Source organism: Stegastes partitus, unplaced genomic scaffold (genome assembly GCF_000690725.1).
Source record: "Stegastes partitus isolate 25-593 unplaced genomic scaffold, Stegastes_partitus-1.0.2 Scaffold425, whole genome shotgun sequence".
Lineage (NCBI taxonomy): Eukaryota > Metazoa > Chordata > Actinopteri > Pomacentridae > Stegastes > Stegastes partitus.
In genome coordinates this window covers 220,457-238,223 of record NW_007578156.1, presented here as the reverse complement: position 1 = coordinate 238,223, position 17,767 = coordinate 220,457, and the positions used below count along the sequence as shown (strand labels likewise).

At 39.5% G+C, this 17,767-nt stretch overlaps 2 protein-coding genes across 2 annotated transcripts in view; one reads left to right on the top strand and one right to left on the bottom strand.

Moving 5' to 3' along the window:
• Nucleotides 1–5,779, bottom strand: part of casq1a (calsequestrin 1a) — a 9,124-nt gene extending 3,345 nt beyond the window's left edge. Inside the window, exons 1-5 of the mRNA XM_008285994.1 lie at nt 5,366–5,779; nt 1,907–2,000; nt 1,578–1,678; nt 1,317–1,428; nt 954–1,027 (exon numbers count right to left, since the gene is read on the bottom strand). Coding sequence (XP_008284216.1) covers nt 954–1,027; nt 1,317–1,428; nt 1,578–1,678; nt 1,907–2,000; nt 5,366–5,602 — 618 coding nt within the window. The 5' untranslated portion in view covers nt 5,603–5,779. The remainder of the gene's footprint in view (nt 1–953; nt 1,028–1,316; nt 1,429–1,577; nt 1,679–1,906; nt 2,001–5,365) is intronic.
• Nucleotides 5,780–11,594: 5,815 nt separating this feature from the next.
• On the top strand, nt 11,595–16,863 carry LOC103360296 (crystallin J1A-like). Its single transcript, XM_008285993.1, is given in 10 exon segments — nt 11,595–11,734; nt 12,518–12,584; nt 13,124–13,300; nt 13,547–13,645; nt 13,756–13,848; nt 13,928–14,084; nt 15,602–15,717; nt 15,997–16,074; nt 16,237–16,376; nt 16,477–16,863. Coding segments are annotated over 9 exon segments (1,026 nt in total). The 5' UTR covers nt 11,595–11,734; the 3' UTR covers nt 16,576–16,863.
• Nucleotides 16,864–17,767: the final 904 nt, after the last annotated feature.

The following is a 17,767-nucleotide window of genomic DNA, read 5'->3' as shown; positions in this document are numbered from 1 at the left end:
CTTGGTTATTTTAATAGTTTCTTTTAATTTCCTGTGTGATAAGATTTTATGAATACATACTAAAAATACAGCAAGGTAAAGTTAAGTTACCAAAGTTTCTCCTCTGTATAGGACAACAAAACAAATCTTACTTTTATTAGACCTGCTCAGTTATTCAGTATTATATTACAAAATTTGTAATCTTGTCTCCAAGTGTCAAAGATATGGAGCCAAGGATATTGTTCTAGATTTTTTTTTGCAGCTGTATATTTCTCGGAAGCATGGCTACATGTTAAAAACATCTTTCTGGCGTGCCCCAAGGCTCGCTCCTGGGCCCACTGCTTTTTTGCAAAAAGTATCTGGTAATGAATGTAATGCATCGGTTATTTAGCATCTGTTTCATTGTTAAAGAGACAATAATCAATGTTTTCTGTTAACAATTGAATGTGAGTCATATGAAAGGGTCTCTTGCACTGAAAACCACAAAGAATATCTCATTTTGGACATCATGAAAACACATAGCATGTTACTTGCCCAGCACCGCATGTTGTGGGCTGGATTTTTAAGTAGAAAATTGATTGTTAATATGTTTACTGTAATAGCTACAGTAATTATGTGTCAGATGGGTTATCAGCTCAGTAAAAAATGCATTAATGCAGTTTTAAGAAATAGTTTTATTACATTTCACAGAGGATTTTTTATGGTTCAGTTAACTTTATGTGTCTCAATGATTTCCACAGTGTTTTCTATCAATTTGAAAACACATATATATTTTATATCCAGCTTTCAAGAACTGTTATAACGACAATTTACACTGCTGATTTCTTTAGTTGACTTTAGAGAACATTGGCCATTTCTGATAACAAAACTCCTCAGCATCATGTTTAACTTTTATCATATGGATTTTTTGTGATATTTTACAGACAAACACACCAAAACTCAACCTTTAAAAAATCTATTTCATAATTACTCACCTTGGCATTGAATGTGGCAAAGAACTTGATGTGAGGATGGAACTCTTCAGCAGCATCAGCAAAAGCCTCAAAATCTGAAATTTTACAGGCATCGATCAAGTTGTTTCAGTCGCTCTGCTCCTGTATGAAATATCTAAGAATGTAGACTTTTTGTTCTCATTATTACTGTTGCTCTTTGTGTTCTCAATGAAACCCGCTTAAAAAATTAAAGCAGCAACTTAAGATTACCTTAAACATTATAAAAATGATCTTAGATCTATGAGGCTGTTGCATTTATATGTAATTATCAGCAATTAAGGGAAAAAGCAACTGTAAAAAAGAGACTGAAACAGGTTATCATGCCATCACAGTACAGATTCTTACGTTCTGACTTGTGACCCTTAAAGTAGCCCACCAGTTTGATGTCCTCTTCAACGTTTTCAAAGCCTTTCAGTTCCTTACTATTGTCAATAATTTCCACTGGGTCCTCAATAACCTGTTGAAGAAATGGAGACAACAGCAAAAAGAGGAAAACAGCATCAGACTAAGTGGCCTACCTTTGCAGAAAGCAAATGGCTATTTAGAGACTTTTATTTCCACTAAAACAAAGCAGGCTATTAACTGGGAGATTATATCCTCACGAACATCATAGATGAACTCCACAAGGGTGTCTGCTGCAAGCTCGCCATCATATTCTATGACTTCATCATCTGTGAAGATGAAGATGCTGTCGGGCTCTTCAATGCCTGGAGACAAAGAACAGACTTATTTGACCTCAAGACTTTCAATACACATTGTGCCATCTGTAACAATATAAAACCTCAAAGTAAAATATTGCACTGTTATCTATATTCAGACAGATTATTCAAGACTAGTAGCTATTTCAGTTCAATACTGTAAAGGGATAAAGATTGCAGTAGTTGCTATTCAGGTTTGTTTTTGGTTTTTTTGCATGATTAGCAATGTGTTCTTACCTAATTTCTTTGCAACGGCCTTGTCAAGCTTTGCATCAATGAGACCAACTCCAATATCCTCATCTTCAAACTCATCCAGGACCTGGGCTGCAAGCTGTGAAACAAACATATTGTCGCATAAGTATACACATGATTTTAGTTTGTCAGTTCAAAAACATGGGAATACAGGCCTGTGTATGTGAATCTTATGCATTTTCTAAGACTTTTACACTATTATTTGCACCTTTTGACAAAGCTGTCTCACTCAGTGGTTTCATTACCATAAAAGCCTGCTTTTCAGAGCGCTGCTTATGCACTTTCTAAATCTGTATGAAACTTGAACCTCATGACTGACAGTTGGTTCCACCAATGGCAGCGCCGCACTGACAGACCAACTGCGTTGAGGAAGTGGTTTGAGCGCCGTCTCAGTGCATTTGAAGGGTAAAAAGCACACACACACACACACACACACACACACACACACTGTCTCACAAACACACACATGCACACTGGTGTCAGAGATCTTGAGCAGCTGCTTTTACTGGCATAAATAGTTAGACTAACTAGGCCGTCCTGCAGTTTGTTGTGCACATGATTCTAAGCATTTCTTTGAAGTTGATTGGAGTTGCAGATGGGTGGGGTAAAACAGTTCAGAGTTTGTAACTTAGCAGCATTTCAGCTAGAAATGCATATCTTTCAAGCTATCAAGAATACAAAAGTATGTACTGCAAACATTTCATAAAAGCAAATAAAATCTTTGTTGTTCTTTGCTGATTTTAGTTTTTTGCATGCTTTGTTACAGACTTCACCTTTTTGGCATTTAAGTGGACGAAAATAAAATGCAACATTCTTACAGTCTAGTGATTAAAGCTTAATGCTTAATGATATATTTGAGGATAAATTTCAATAAACAAGTAATCAAAAGGCATAGAGTTTATTAAACATTCAATAATTGTGAATATTTGCACAACAACCTGTCCTCCAAGATGTGAAAGACAAACTTGCCTGTTTTCAGAGATACATAAGTTGTTGTTTTCTTACATATATATGTTTCTTCTTTCATTTCAGAGTAGATATATTATAAAAAGGATTTAGTGCATTTATATCTGCTTGTTCTCTCCATATAAAACATGCAGAGTTGTTTTTGGACTTTGGTGTCCAGACTGTGTTTCTGCAGTAATGTTGACGATTTCACTTCTTTAGAGCATCTGAACCTCTACATGTAAAGCTACACCGGCAGACTCAGTATCTTGGATGGGATTTCATAGCTTCATGTCTGAATGTTTTCCAGCGACACAACCATGCAAACTGCACTGCAGCAATGCATTTTGCATTTTTAGTGACTTTCATTGAGATATACAAAAACATATTAACAGTCTTGCAGTAATGTAGGATAGTTATGAAGATTATTTACTCTCCTATTGGACAGTAAATAGTTGTTTCACATCCAAAATAGCAAAAGAAGAAATACAATATGTACCTTCAAATGTGCTAATTTAACTTAAAATTGCATTTATTCTCAAGAAAGCAGGTAGCTCCAGTCTTAATAGCAAAATGAGCGAGCATTAGTTGTAAAGCAGCTTCCCCAACAACACATAGGCCCTACATGGGCAGCCGTTTCAACAACCACATCAATTTGAAATGACCGACGGTGAAAACACTTAATTATGACTTCCTCACTGTCACCATGACGTATTTCACTTGACTTTCTCTAACCCCCACAGACAGACTTGACCTCTGAAATTTTGCACCTTTCGTGTTGCCTGTTGCTATTAATAACACCTCATTAAATGTAAATCATAATACATTCATAAGGAGAAACACAAGCCTTCGGGGAGCTCGAACCCACCACAAAAGCAGCTCGGGACAAATATAGCACCAGGAGCCACACCAGCCCAGGGACTATTTTGGCGAGGTGGCGGTGATGCTCAGCTCTCTGGGATCCGCTGACAAGTACAGTACTGCAAGTGTCAATCATAGCGCGGAGCTGAGCCGGCACTACTGGAGCCAGTAGCTCCAGTGCTGGCCTGCAGCCCCAACACTGAGCCCTACTGCCCCATACAGAGGCACAAGAGGCTGCAGAGATGATGTGATATGCTAAGCAGAGCAGCCTCTCTCATGTCTCTCTCTCTTTCTCACTTTCTGTTTTGGTTATTAATGGTTTCCTCACTATGTTCATCCATTACTATTATTTTTATCCCCCCTTCATCTCATTTCATTTATTTTCTAAACCTGACACCTACGACTTGCTGATTGCCACATTTAGTTGCACATTTGCTGCACATAATGCTAATTTGTTTGGGCCTTGCTGAAGCTGTAACCTGATCACAACTGAGTCAGAGAAAGAGCTGAAATGTTTTCTAGGAGCTGCTGAGAGCTCCTTATTTCATTCTTACTGACTAGATGCCCAAATCTGTTTTGGACTTAGGTTGTAAATGTCAAGACTGTTTTTTTGGATGCATGTTCTGCATGTCAATTCTAAAAGGAGCCACCAGCAGTCCTTGCAACTCTCTTTAAAACCCAATAACACGTAAGTGTATAAGGTGGCCGCCTTTACTTTACACTGTACATTAGTCATGCCAAATGCAATAAAACACTGCTACTACATGACCCAGTATATATATCACATAAATCAATCATCACCCCTTTGATATTTTTCAAAACTGCAGTGATCAGTGCTTCAAGAGTTCTTCCAAACCTGTCTGGAAAGACTGTTTGAGAATCTGTTCGGTCTATGTTGTGTACATGTCATTTTGCTCTCTGCGTAGCAACAAATATTAAATCAACTTCTAGCAGAAAGAACTTTTCACAGGAAATGTGCTGTGAGATCATGTTACACGTTTTGTGAGCTCAGAATAAATCTTTGTGCTGAAGGATGATGTCATGTCCTTCTGAGAAGAATGTGACCAAACTGCTGAGTGTCCGGGCTGACAGGAGGCTTAAGGTGTGATCAGCAAGTGTGTTAGGTGCATCAATACACACACACATACACACACATGCGCACACACACACACGCACATTGTAGGCTCAGCCTCTTGGGTGTTCACAGCTCAGCTCTTTGCCCACACTGACGACACACCGCTGGCTTGTGACACATTTTTGGGACTTCACCAATCAGCATTTCTGAATCCAGCAAATCTGTTTTCCACCATGATAACCTCTCCTGTGTTCAGTCTCAAAAAAAAATGAAAAAAATGCAAGAAAATACATGCCCCTTTTGCCGAACATGCAAAGTTCATTCTGTTGTTCCAACTTTACTGCAAATAAGAATCTGTTATCATATATTAGAATAAAACTAACAAACCAGCAGCACTGTTGCATATTTCACATCTGCTCACCCAAAGCAGGATAAACTACCAGAACCTCCAACCGAAATCTTAACAGCAACTTGAAGTCTGCTCAGTTGTGACTCTTTGCATTCTCCTTCCTCATCACTAAGCTATCCTCCATATTCTACCCACAGTTCTCGTCTCAACCCACCTCAAGGGCCAACTCCTCGATCTCAAACTGTCTCTGGGCGACGCGGCTGGTTCCGGGATGGTCATGGTAGTACACCACCATGACATCGTACTTCTTCATCACAGACTTATAGTTCTTGGCGTTGAGGTCGTGCACGCGGTCCTTGCCATCATACTCAGGGAAGTCCAAGCTCTCCTTGCCCAGTGATAGCGCCCCAAAGGACAGCAAGACTGCCACAAGTACCCAGGTCCACTTCATGGCTCCTCTCTAAGATAATGTAGATGTATTTACAGTGTCAGAAAGTAAATGAAGGTGGGGTGGAAAAAAAAAAAAAGAAGCAAAATAAGTAGATGAAAGTATGAAGAATCCCTTCCAATCCGCGTCACCCAGAAGAGAGCAAGACCTACTCCTGCATCCACCTTATTAAAAACCCCACATGGGCAACTGGCAGTGGGGCGCAGGGTGCAAGAGGGGGTTGGGCTAAGTTTGACATAGGTGTGAGTCTATGTGGGGTGTAATCGAGCATGAGAAAGATGAGGCAGGGCCGGGGCGGTTGCTGGGGTTACAGCTTTGTGTGTAGGTGTGTGTATATGTGCTTGAGTGTATGTTACAGACCTGTTAAAGTGGGTGGAGTGAGACGAAGAGGACCAACCTGCTCCCTTTCTGTCAGGACACAGAACTTTGGAAAGGCAGTGATGGAGGTGGAGGATGCATGAGCGAAGAATAAAAGAGATAAAAGAGGAATTGTGTGTGTGTTTGTGTGTGTGTGTGTGAGTCTGTCGGCTTCGAGCCATGCGAAGAAGACGAACGATACGATGGATGTAGGGGTGGCTGCAAATATGTGGCACTCTTTTCCCATATTAAGTGAAGATGGAGGCTTGGATCCCAGCTAAAAATAATGGATGTAGGACAGAGAAGTACATATCAGGAGGGGGTGCTGGTGTCTAATTTGCTGCTGCTGGCATCACTGCAGCGCTAGAATTTGAGGCTGGGTCAGTCCGGGACATGGAGAGACAGGAGAGGAGAGGGCGGTGCACCTGCTGAGGATTCGGTGCATAGGTGTCACTTAGCCCTGACTCAAGAAGAAAGTGAAACATAGAGTTATACAGGAGGGGGGCCGTGTGGCAGTTTTCTGAATCTTCCTGAGTCTGAACCTGATACACGCAGCACACGTGTGTCCTGTGCAATGTGTGCATGTCTGCTTAAGCTGATCGCATGTGATATTGCTTTACAAATTGAAAGGGAAGAGGCGCGCTATAAATAAATCCGGGCTACGTGGTATCGTAATACTCCTTCCTCGCTCTCAGCACGTATGCGACACACCCCTCTTTTCTGTAACAAGATGTGTTGGCCTTACAGTGCTAAACCAGAAAGATCTAGTCTAAGTGGGGCTGAAAGATGCACAGAGTGTGAGTGTGGTGATGTCAGCTGAAACATCTCTGTCATGTGTGGTGTCAGTGAAAAATCAAACTAAACTGGGGTTAACTGTAAACTTGTAATAAAATGACATGGGAGAGAGGCTCAACGTGAAAGGAGGGAAAGTGTGTTTCGTTTACATCTCATGTAGTGGCAGCTTGCATCGCAATTTTCAGATGTGATTTCATTAAAAAACCCAAATGAGAGCCGTTTTAGCTCACCTGGTTGAGCTGGCGGCCCATATACAAGGGCTATAGTCTCCAATGTGGCAGCCATGGGTTCAAATCCTGCTCATGGCCCTTTGCTGCAACCCATTGCCCCATTCTCCTCCCCCACTTCCCTGTCTCTCCTTCGACTGTCCTAGCTAAAAAAGGCCAAAAAATAACTTTAAAAAAAAAAGACCCAAATGAGCTCAAGCACATGTGGTTTCACTGAGTACACTGAGCACATCTTTTGCTTCAGCCACCCCCTACCCCTAGTGTCACTCCATTGTTATTGATAATCCCCTGACCGTTTCTTATCTGCCAGGCCGTTTAACTCAATTGTCTTGGTTGTTTGTAATTGTCTACCAGACCCCTCGTTCTCTCACCTTTTGCTGCCTACCAGACCTCTTGATTCAATCACCTTTTGTTAGCAACTGAATGCAAACCAATCACTGGTCTTTTCTGTATTTACATACTGTCCCCTCCCGACTGTCTGACTGACTGTATGAAATGTTTTACTCTGCGAATGTTCAGGGTCGGTTTACCTTCACAGACTCGCGCTGTGTGCTGGTAAGCCCACTGTATACCAGAATACTAATAAACACCCCACTGCAGCAAACTTCTCATGAGGACTATGGGTATATTTTTTCAACACATGGGGTGGTTGTGGTTCAGGTGGTAGAGCCGGTTGTCCTCCAATTGCAAGGTTGGTGGTTCCATCCCCCGCCCCCCACTGAACCTGAAGTTGCTCCCAATGGCAAAAGTGAACTGGGTGAATGAGAAACACATTGTAAAGTGCTTTGGATAAAAGCGCTATGTAAGTGCAGACCATTTACATCCAAATACCACAGTTGACAAAGGCATGCTTTTAAAGGTACTCGAATTACACTGCTTTTATTCTTTTTACTATCTGCTAAACACACGTGTTGTGGCATCACTTATTAAAGTGAAGCCAAAAGTGCAGCAACAATTTTCTGCCTTTTATCCTCTTTTCATGTACAGAAAACAGAGGCTATCATGAGTTTTAAATTCATATTAACATTGATTTTAAGCAGGTTACTCCATGGCTCATGACTTATCATATCCCTGCATATATTTTTTGGCTGGAACTCAAGAATTTCTAATTATGGCACAATTTCACACCCCAACGTCTAACAATATGAAATGATGAAGTTATGACATTTTGTATTTGAAAGGTCAAAGGTCAGATGGGGACAGACGTGGATGTAAACTCGACTGGCTGGCGGAAGCATACGACCGCGAGGCAGTAATTCTAGTCTACATCTATCTTAGGAATCTGGATCTGCTTTCATTCTCATTTTATCAGTTCACCACACATTAACTCCCAGTGGCCATGATACGCTGCTGTATAACTGATTTAATGAAGAAAACATGGTGACTACAAACATGCTGCTTCTTGTACTGCTTTATTGCAAGTTTCTACTATTTGCAAGTGTGAGTCTTCTTAAACATACCATCTGTAGTTATACAGATTATTCTTGTTTTTCTTCAAAATAGAGAAAAATAAGCTTTTTCTCCCCCCCCCTGTTGTCACCAGTTGTTTGTTCTCTTGCAGAATTAATGGTTACTCTCACTCTCAGTGTTTACTGAACTTACACAGATTTAAATCTGAATTTTCTTTCTTGATATCTGGAATTCAATTTGTATATTTCTAATGGAGATGGACAACATCTATGTGATGCTTTGCCCCCATGAACCTGGAGCTTACTCACTGTCTTCATGTCTGCAGTAGTTACCTCTGCTGGCCAGTAGATGACACTCTCTGACCTTTAGTATAGTCCGACCTGTACCTAAACCCTGTGTGGGTTCTTGATACTTTGCGCTAGTCATCTTTAGAGGCTTGATTTAATTTGTTTCGCTGTAATTCTGCAAATTAAATACAGTACCTGTATGAACACGCTACAGTGATGAAACTTCATTTTATCCAGGCCTGTTGCTACAAGCAGCAATGAAGGCTCTTTAATTGGTATTTTGTTTGCTTGATATGAGATCATCTTTTATATTTGCGTTTTATTTTGTTTATGCTTGTAGTTATTGGCTGTATTTAAGTTTGATCTGTTTCATATGAATTTCGCTTTTAAAAATTGAATCACAGGCAATTTATTTAGGCTTGAGTAATGGCTTGAGTAAAAAGTAATGTCACTTAACTAAAAAAAGCAAGTGATTATTGGGCGGCTGTGGCTCAGGTGGTAGAGCAGGTTGTCCTCCAGTCGCAAGGTTGGTAGTTTGATCCCCTGCCCCAAAGTGCCCTTGGGCAAGACACTGAACCCGAAGTTGCTTCCAATGGCAGGCAGCACCTTGCATAGCAGCTCTGTCGCCACTGGTGTATAACTGTGTGTGTGAATGGGTGAATTGTAAAGTGCTTTAGATAAAGGGCTATATAAGTGCAGATATAAATATTTCTGGTCCTCAAGTCAATATTTAGTAGATACACTTTGGCCACAATTACAACATAGCACCTGTGTTCATATATCCTAATCAGTTTTGCACATCTGAACACTGCACTTTTACCCCGTTGTTCTTTGCAAAGCTGTTCAAACTCTCTCAGGTTACACAGGTATCCTGAGTGAACAGCCATTTTCAAGTCCAGCCACAAATTCTCAGTTGGATTGAGGCCTGGATACTGACTGAGCCACTCCAGAACATTCACTTTGTTGTTTTCAAACCATTTCTGTGTAGCTTTGGCTCTATGCTTCATGTTGTCGTCTTGCTGGAAAACAAAACTTCTCCCTAGTGTCAGTTCTTTTGCAGTCTGCATCGTCTTTTACTTTGCTGCATTTATTTTACCCTCTATTTTTCTTCCAAGTCTTCCAGGGCCTGTTGCCAAGAGGCATCTCTTCATAATGATGATGCCACCACCATGCTTCACGGTGGGATTTTGTGTTTGTGATATTGTGATATTGCAGTGTTTGGTGTTCACCGCCAAAAAGCTCAATTTTGGTCTCATCAGACAAAAGAACTTTCTTCTGTTTGACCTTAGGGTCAGAACCCAGTCAGTCTGTCCCATCTTATCTGATGCTTGTATCTCCTTCACTGTCTTGGTGGCCTCTCTCAGTCATCTGTTTCTTGCACAGTCACTCAGTTTTTGTGCAGTTCTTCACATCTTTTCTTGACCTCAAGACGTTTTCTCCGCAAGGGCGTCATTTTTGAAAATTATCTGACTGCAACCCAGGACTCTGTCCCTCACACACATGCAGATTCTTTCTTTTTTTTCAATAAGAAAAACTCTGAAACAAATCACTTGAGCTCTGGCGAAATGTGAGTTATTTTTATATAGCGATTAATCCAATGCAAGTCCACACATATTTTTTTATGTTTGGAAGAACAGGTTTGTACAGTCTTGGCTCCTTTAAGTGTTGGTTAATTATGGGGGAGGTCACTGTGATCGTCGTTACTGCTGCTTCCAGCGACTCCACCTGCTTTTGCCAGCAGTGTTTGATTATTTCACTGCATGGGACTTGACTTTAGCAGGTTATTGATTTTATAAGTAGGTAGATCTGTCTGATTATCTGTCATCCTTCTTTCCTTTTTGGAGTCTTTATAAATACTTTGGTTTTTTGTTGTTTTTTTTTTTTTTAATTATAGTTTTTTTATTTCCCTCAGACACATCCATAACATAGAAATGTACAAGACAACAAAACCAAAAAAAAAAAGATTATAGAAATAATAATTTCACAAAATAAACAGTAGGACTATCATTATGTACACCATATGCATATACACATATACACACCTACATACCCACATGTATATATATATATATACACACGCAGGACACACAGTAAGAAAATAAGTAACAAAAAATAAATAAAATAAAAGATAGATACCAATAATAATAGTGAGATAATGAAGTGAAGTTAGTCAGAATGATAACAGTAATGGAAATAAAAATGTTACTTTCAGCAAAAATCCAGTATAGCAAAATAGTATTGTACAGAAATAGTATATCCCAACCTCCTCCTCTTTTTTGGAATATCCATGGAATTACACCTGCACAGTTAGAAAACATTCGTAACCTGAAGTTGTCCAGCTGCAGTCAGAGGGACCCAAAACTAACTGCACAGACATCATGACTCAGCAAAAGTTTCCACATAGAATTCAATGATCCCACATCTATCACTCATATCAGGGCGCATAATATTAAAGTGATGCTCAAGGCGGATTCACACATGTGCCACATTCCTTCCATCTCCTAGTGATGGGTTTAACAAGGTTTATTCAGTGACTTGGCCATTTTCCTGACATATCCTGACTTCTGCTTTTCAGTAACCTTTTTACTGAGTGTCCTTTCGTGTTCATGGTGTAGCTTTAGTCAGGATTACTGATTTACTAGTGAATGAACCTTCCAGATGCAGGTGTCTTTATACTACAATCACTTAAGACACATTCACTGCACTGTGAGGATCTCCATTTCACTGATTATGTGACTTCCGGCAGTGCTGGTGCTTTATTTTTTATTATGTCAATTTTTTTTGTATATACTGTTGTAGTTCTTGTCTCGTTATTGTTATTATTATTTATTTATTTTTTGTTACATTTCTCCGTGTCCCGTCCAGAGGTGGCCGGAGGGGGGCGGGGTTATCTGGTCGCTGCTGTGAGGAGGGCGGTGCTTAGCAGCTAACGCTTTCATAACACCACATAAAGTACATTTAGTTCATGGATAAGTGAAAGCGAAATTGTTGACCTAAAGAGGAACCGAGGATTGCAACAAGCTGCTGTACCTCTCGGGGTACAATAAACGGAGGCTAAGGTCAGATTTTTCAATGTCAGCGTGCACTTATAGCTGCTAACTAGCTAGTTTATGTTAGCGAGCAGTCTGTGATGTTCAGAGTTAACTAGTGCTGTCTGAGCGAGGTTTAGGAAGACTGTGTTCGCTAAAACTGGTGAAAATACTATCAGTGCTGCACTCGAACAAACGGTACAGTCTGTAGTTGCTGCTGAAAGACGCCGTGCAACGAGCTAGTGTTATCATTATTATTTTTTAAGCAGTTTGTTAGTCGCTTTCTCGCGGTTCTCAGCTGCTCAGATGATCCAGGGCAGGTAGTCGAGTACAGATACAGACGAACTGTCCTCCAGCCACTTGGTTTGACCAGTTTATGTCACATCTGTGTCCTAGTATTTGTTCAAAAAATCAATAAATCAGAGCAGTATCTTGCCAACATTACAGTCAGTAACCCTAAGTCACGGTTTAACGTTACATAAGGTATTGAATAATCGATTAGTCATGTGTCGTGAATGTCATAAAATGAGGCGTGAATCCAGGCTGATCTCTTTTGATGTCTCCACTTTCACCCATAAATGTCCCAAATTATAAATATTAACTTCAGACTGATACAAAACACAGAAAAGCACAAATCATTTGCAGTCATTTTGCAGGAGCAGGAGCAGGAACCAGGAAATATGAAATGACAGAGCTGATAATTATAATGCTGTTGTACATTCATCTGACAGTGATCGACTTCTCCTTTGTTCTGTAATTAAAAAATAATTAACTTTTTGCTAAGCTTTAATAATACTTTGTATATTCCTACAGATGGCTTCAACTCTGGCCAACAGAGCAATGGGAGCCATTGTGGGATCAGCTGTTGCGGATGCAGCAGGTAATAATAATAATAATAAAAATAACAATCTGTCTGACTGTCGTGTTGTGTCTTATGCATTTGGTAAGTATGATAAGGAAAATTGCTTCCATGTCGTCACTCTTTTTCATAGCAGTAATAACATATATGTGCTATGTGTTTTTTTCCGCATCTAGATTATTTTTTTTAAATCTGAATGTCCAGCTATGGAATGATCAGTACTTATGTATATTTTTTATTTAGTAGTATTTTCCGCTGATGTTCCATACTTGTTTGTATTATCCCCACTGTGGGATTAGTAAAGGCTGATCTCACCTCATCTTATCTTTTAAAGTTTAATTTCCAGAGGGGTTTATGTTATTAACTTAGTTTTTCACCGTCATAGTTATGGCAAGTAATTTTTCACCTCAAGTGAGTTTGCTGGTGTCAGTTGTGCTTCGAGGTCGCACCAATGGTTTAAATCACCTTCACTGCAAATCATGTATCATCACAGCTTGTCAATAAATGTTGGGTACCATTTGCTTCTGACCAAAGTTGTCTGAATTGCTCAACCCCTGCAGCGCAGCCCCTCCACTGGGTGTACGACCTCCAGAAGTTGCAGGGGCTTTTGGACGAGAATCCAAACCCTGAATTTCGCTCTGAGTCCGCCAACCCTTTCTACCGGAGGGAGACTGGCAAGCAGAGCTGCTACGGAGATCAGGCCTATGTCCTGCTGGAGTCTCTGTCTGAATGTGGAGGTAAGCTGTCATTTTCATTTATTTAAAGCCTAATAGACACCTTGAGCTTTAATATCCATTAAATTGAACGTCATTTCACAAAGCTGTGCCAGGTTTAGGCTGGTCTCTGGTGGAGGTAGAGAATGTTGATCAATACATCAATAACCACTTACAAAAGTAAAGCTCTCTGTAATGTTTTAATTATGATTATCATGACCATTGGATTTTACATGTTTAAGTTTGTCTATGTCTGGTCTCTCTGAGCAGGTCTAAAAGTTGATGATCTAACACAGCGCACACTGAAATTCTTTGGACCAGGATCAGAGTACGACACACCCGTCAATGATCCTTACAGAGAGAAAGGAGGTACGAAAGCTTCCTAGTAGACGTGGATGAAGGTTTTTTTTTTATGTTTTTGATAATGTATGATATCACTTCCCACTTATTGATGGGTGTTGTCATTCTGTTTATATTAGGGCCAAGACCTCAGCTGCCCATCGAGGGACCATGGAGACAAGGAAGTCTGAAGGGCTTCCTGAAGAATGTGGATGCGGGCAAAGAGGAGACAGGTAAAGCTCCTGCGTTCTTATTCTCAGCATCAAATTATGAAGAGAAACAAAACTAACCGACGTGCTCTATTTGCTACAGGCTGTGAGACTGACTGCCAGATTGACGGAATCGCCAAACTGGCCCCGATAGTGGCTTTTTATGCAGGACAGCCTGACATGCTGGACAAAGTTGAACAGGCGGTCCGTGTCACCCAGAACAATGATGAATGTGTGGCAGAGACTCTGGCGGCGGCAAGGTTAGTTCATCTGCTAGATACGCTAGTTTGCTTCAACTTATTATTTACAAGTACTTTGTTAGTATGAGAGCACTGTTGACAAGTAAATGAGAAAATAGTTTGACTACACATAACAGGAATTTAGACTTTGTAGTCAGAACTAACACTTCTGGGTTCAGCAATGACTCATAAGATGCAGTACAAAGTATTTGCAGGAGAAAATGACAAATAATGTATGTTAGGACAGCTGACAAAATACACAAAGGACCACTTGAAGCACTCTTGAAGGACCACAGTATACATACATATATATACACACACACTATGTACTTGTCATGTCTACGTTTAGAATAGCCACAAGGTTCTGCCTTCTCTTTTCCTGTTAACACTCTGTCTATGGTAGAAATACATAAGAAATATATGAATACATGCACTTTCCTTTAAAAATATTTCTTGTATTTAAGAGCTGTTTGAAGCCACTTATCGTATGCTTCAATAACCAAGTAGTGTTTTAAATGCCGGTGAAATGTTCAGCACTTTGCACCATGCATATGAACATTGCACATAGAAGACACGACAAAAACTCACTAATTAAACCTTAACGAATAACATTTAAAGTACCTTGCAGGTTAACATCCACATACGTGTTGACTAATGGTGCAAGTCCATAATTTTGAAATATGAGCCGCACAATCCACATAAAAGACAACGACAGAAATTCTAGATATTGTATTAGGTTGGAAATTTCAGCATCCAAATAGGAAAAGTCTATTGAAATAGCCTTTATTGAGTTGTGGCTGAGTTCCAGTTTTATGCAGCTAAAATCTGGAACTGGATTTCAGAAGATGTGAGACAGACCTCAACTCTGACAATGTTCACATCTAGGCTGAAAACAGTTTTATCTAGTTGTGCATATGACAGCTGAAAGTATTTAATCTATACTCTTCTAATTAATGATTAGATTTATGTTTTTATGGATTGATTTTATCTGCCTCTTTGCTTTTAATGTAATTAATTAGTAATTGCGTTGTTGTTCTGTGGACTGATTTTATCTGTCTTTTTATACTTTTGTTTGAAGCAGTTTGAAATACCTCGGGTACGAATTGTGCTTTACAAATAAACCTGCCTCACCTTGCATAAGTTCAAATTAAAATCTAAGTTTTTCTTTTAAAATGGAAACGTAAATTGCATATACAGTTCCTAGTGTCAGCTGCCATTCCCTCACATCACAGACATAACATTAGCTGCCTCACGGAGTACAGTGTAGTATGTGATAGATGTGACATACTTCACTGTACTCCATAAGACACCTTCTACATTTTAAGTGTGTCTGGTTCAGCTGTCTTTTGATTTTTTACAAACTGTGGCTGTAAATTTTAAACTGCCAAATAGAAACATCCAACTAACTGACAGCTTTGAAGAGAACAAAGTGTCAGCCCTAAAATTCAAGCATCTAAATTTCATCATGTATAGAGAAAGAAGCACCATACAGATGGGGGCTAAAGTATCATACACTTCAAAGTGACTTATTTTCTCAGGTTTCTGGAGCATTTCATCCTGAATGGTCCGGATCCAAAAGCGTTGGACGTGGTGCTCAGTCAGCTCAATGACCCGAACAGAAAGCAGCCTCAGGATCTGGACAAAGCAGTCATTGGTATGTGAGGCCTGCTGCATTGTTTCTTATCTACGGTGAAGTCATGAGACTAAGTCACGGGATTAAAGGCTTCATGCTTCCTCATTTTGTGAATAGTTTGTATACTGAACAGCTTCATGATCTGCAAAAAACTTGAACAGACTTCAGCACGGTGTGATACGACATTCCTCAATGTGAAGATAAACAAAACATGCAGAGTTTTATGTTTTAGATTATTGTCGACCTGTCGTGTTACAGTTGACTCACTGTGGGTTCAACCTTGTTTCTGTCTGATTTCAGGCCACATTCATCAGGTGAAGGAGAATTTATCCAAGACTCCGAAGGAAGTTGTCCCCACTGTGTTTCCAAACACATGAGGTACCTTTCATTAAGCTCCCTTTAGCCTCTTTTATCAGTGCAGCCCTATTAAGTAAAGACTGCTAATAGAGACCTACATATAACTGAGATAGCAGTAAACCATTAGACAGACCAGTTAAAACAGCTTCATGTCACTCACATCTGGTGCTGATGTTGTTCCAGGTTTGCCAGGTGCGTTCCAAGCAGCGCTGCATGGAGTCCTGACAGCTAAGCAGTATGAGACGGCTGTCAGAGACACCATGGGCTGCGGAGGATGCACCTGCAGCAGAGGATCCTTCATTGGAGCATGTCTCGGTGCTCAGGTGTGACCATCTGCTCATCTAACGTTATTATTCAATATTACGTCAGTATTGTATGTATGTATTATGATTTATGAAATGTGCTTTTTTTTCCCCCTCCTAGATCGGGCTTGAGGGAATCCCATCTTCCTGGACGTCCAGAACTCTGCGATACAACTCAGTGTTGGAGTACGCCAAGAAGATTACCAAACACCACCAGTAGTTTTCCAGCACTGTCATGAGTTTTACAGTGTTGGGTGTCTTAGAACGTCTTGAAAAACAGTTGAGCTTTAGCAGAGCAGTGAATGAAGGTTCTTGTCTAAACGTTTGGACGGCAGGAACTGGATGTTTTTGTCTGTGTTGAAGTTAAACGTGTTGGTTCAGATGTTCTGTGACTAAAGTGATCAAAAAAAAAAGAAGATCAAAATCCATTTTTCCACTGTTTAGTTGAGCTTATAATAATATGGTAAAGCTGATCATTATGAAAATAAAACAAATAATTCTGGAATAACCTTTTGTCATCTGAATATTATTGGTGTTCACAATACATCAATCAGCTGACTTTTCTGATTTAGAGTCAAACACATTACAAAGGACAGAAGTGACAAATGTGTTTTTTGCTAAAATAGTATATACACATAATAATAGTAAAAATAATAATAATACTGGGTACATTTGCAGGTACATTTTATTTATTCTCCATAAATATCCAGAAGTGGATGAGAGCAAAAGGGGTCAGTCGGTAAAGAAAGAGAAGATCTGTTTTATCATGTGGTCTTAGAATTCACCTAAATCTGTCCTATGTTACTTTTACAGTGAAAAGAGGGAAAAAATTCAATCAAGTTTTCCTTTAACGAAGCGGAAATTGATGTTTTATACCTCTGATAGATACGGCTATATAAAAGTAACAATAAATTAGGAATGCGAAACACTGAAATTGTTGAATATAAACTTATTTTCTCTCTGACTGAGAATAGAAATCTAATTTCTCGATTTATTTATGCATTCATTTATTTTACATTTTGAGGTTTTAGCAGCCTGTTTACAACAGCTAATCAATATTTTATAGGCTGCTTGCTACTGCCAGTATCAGATTTTGATTTAGTTTAATTGCAATTTAAGTTTTTACACAGAAAGAATCTGACTTGGTGTTTACATTTACATTTTTAAAAAAATTTTATTTGGACAGGACAGTGCGTATTAATGATTGTACAGTCACAGGTTGCAGTAAATACGCTGGATTTAGCACAAGGCTAATTTCCATCCAGTGTCCCACACACATAAAAGAAAAACACAAACGTATAAAAGAGCAGAAAGAAATAATAATAGTAAAATTAATAAAAACAACAATAGTAAAACAAAGACAGTGGTGATAAGATTGAGTTGTTTGGGTACATTACAATAGGTCAGCTAAG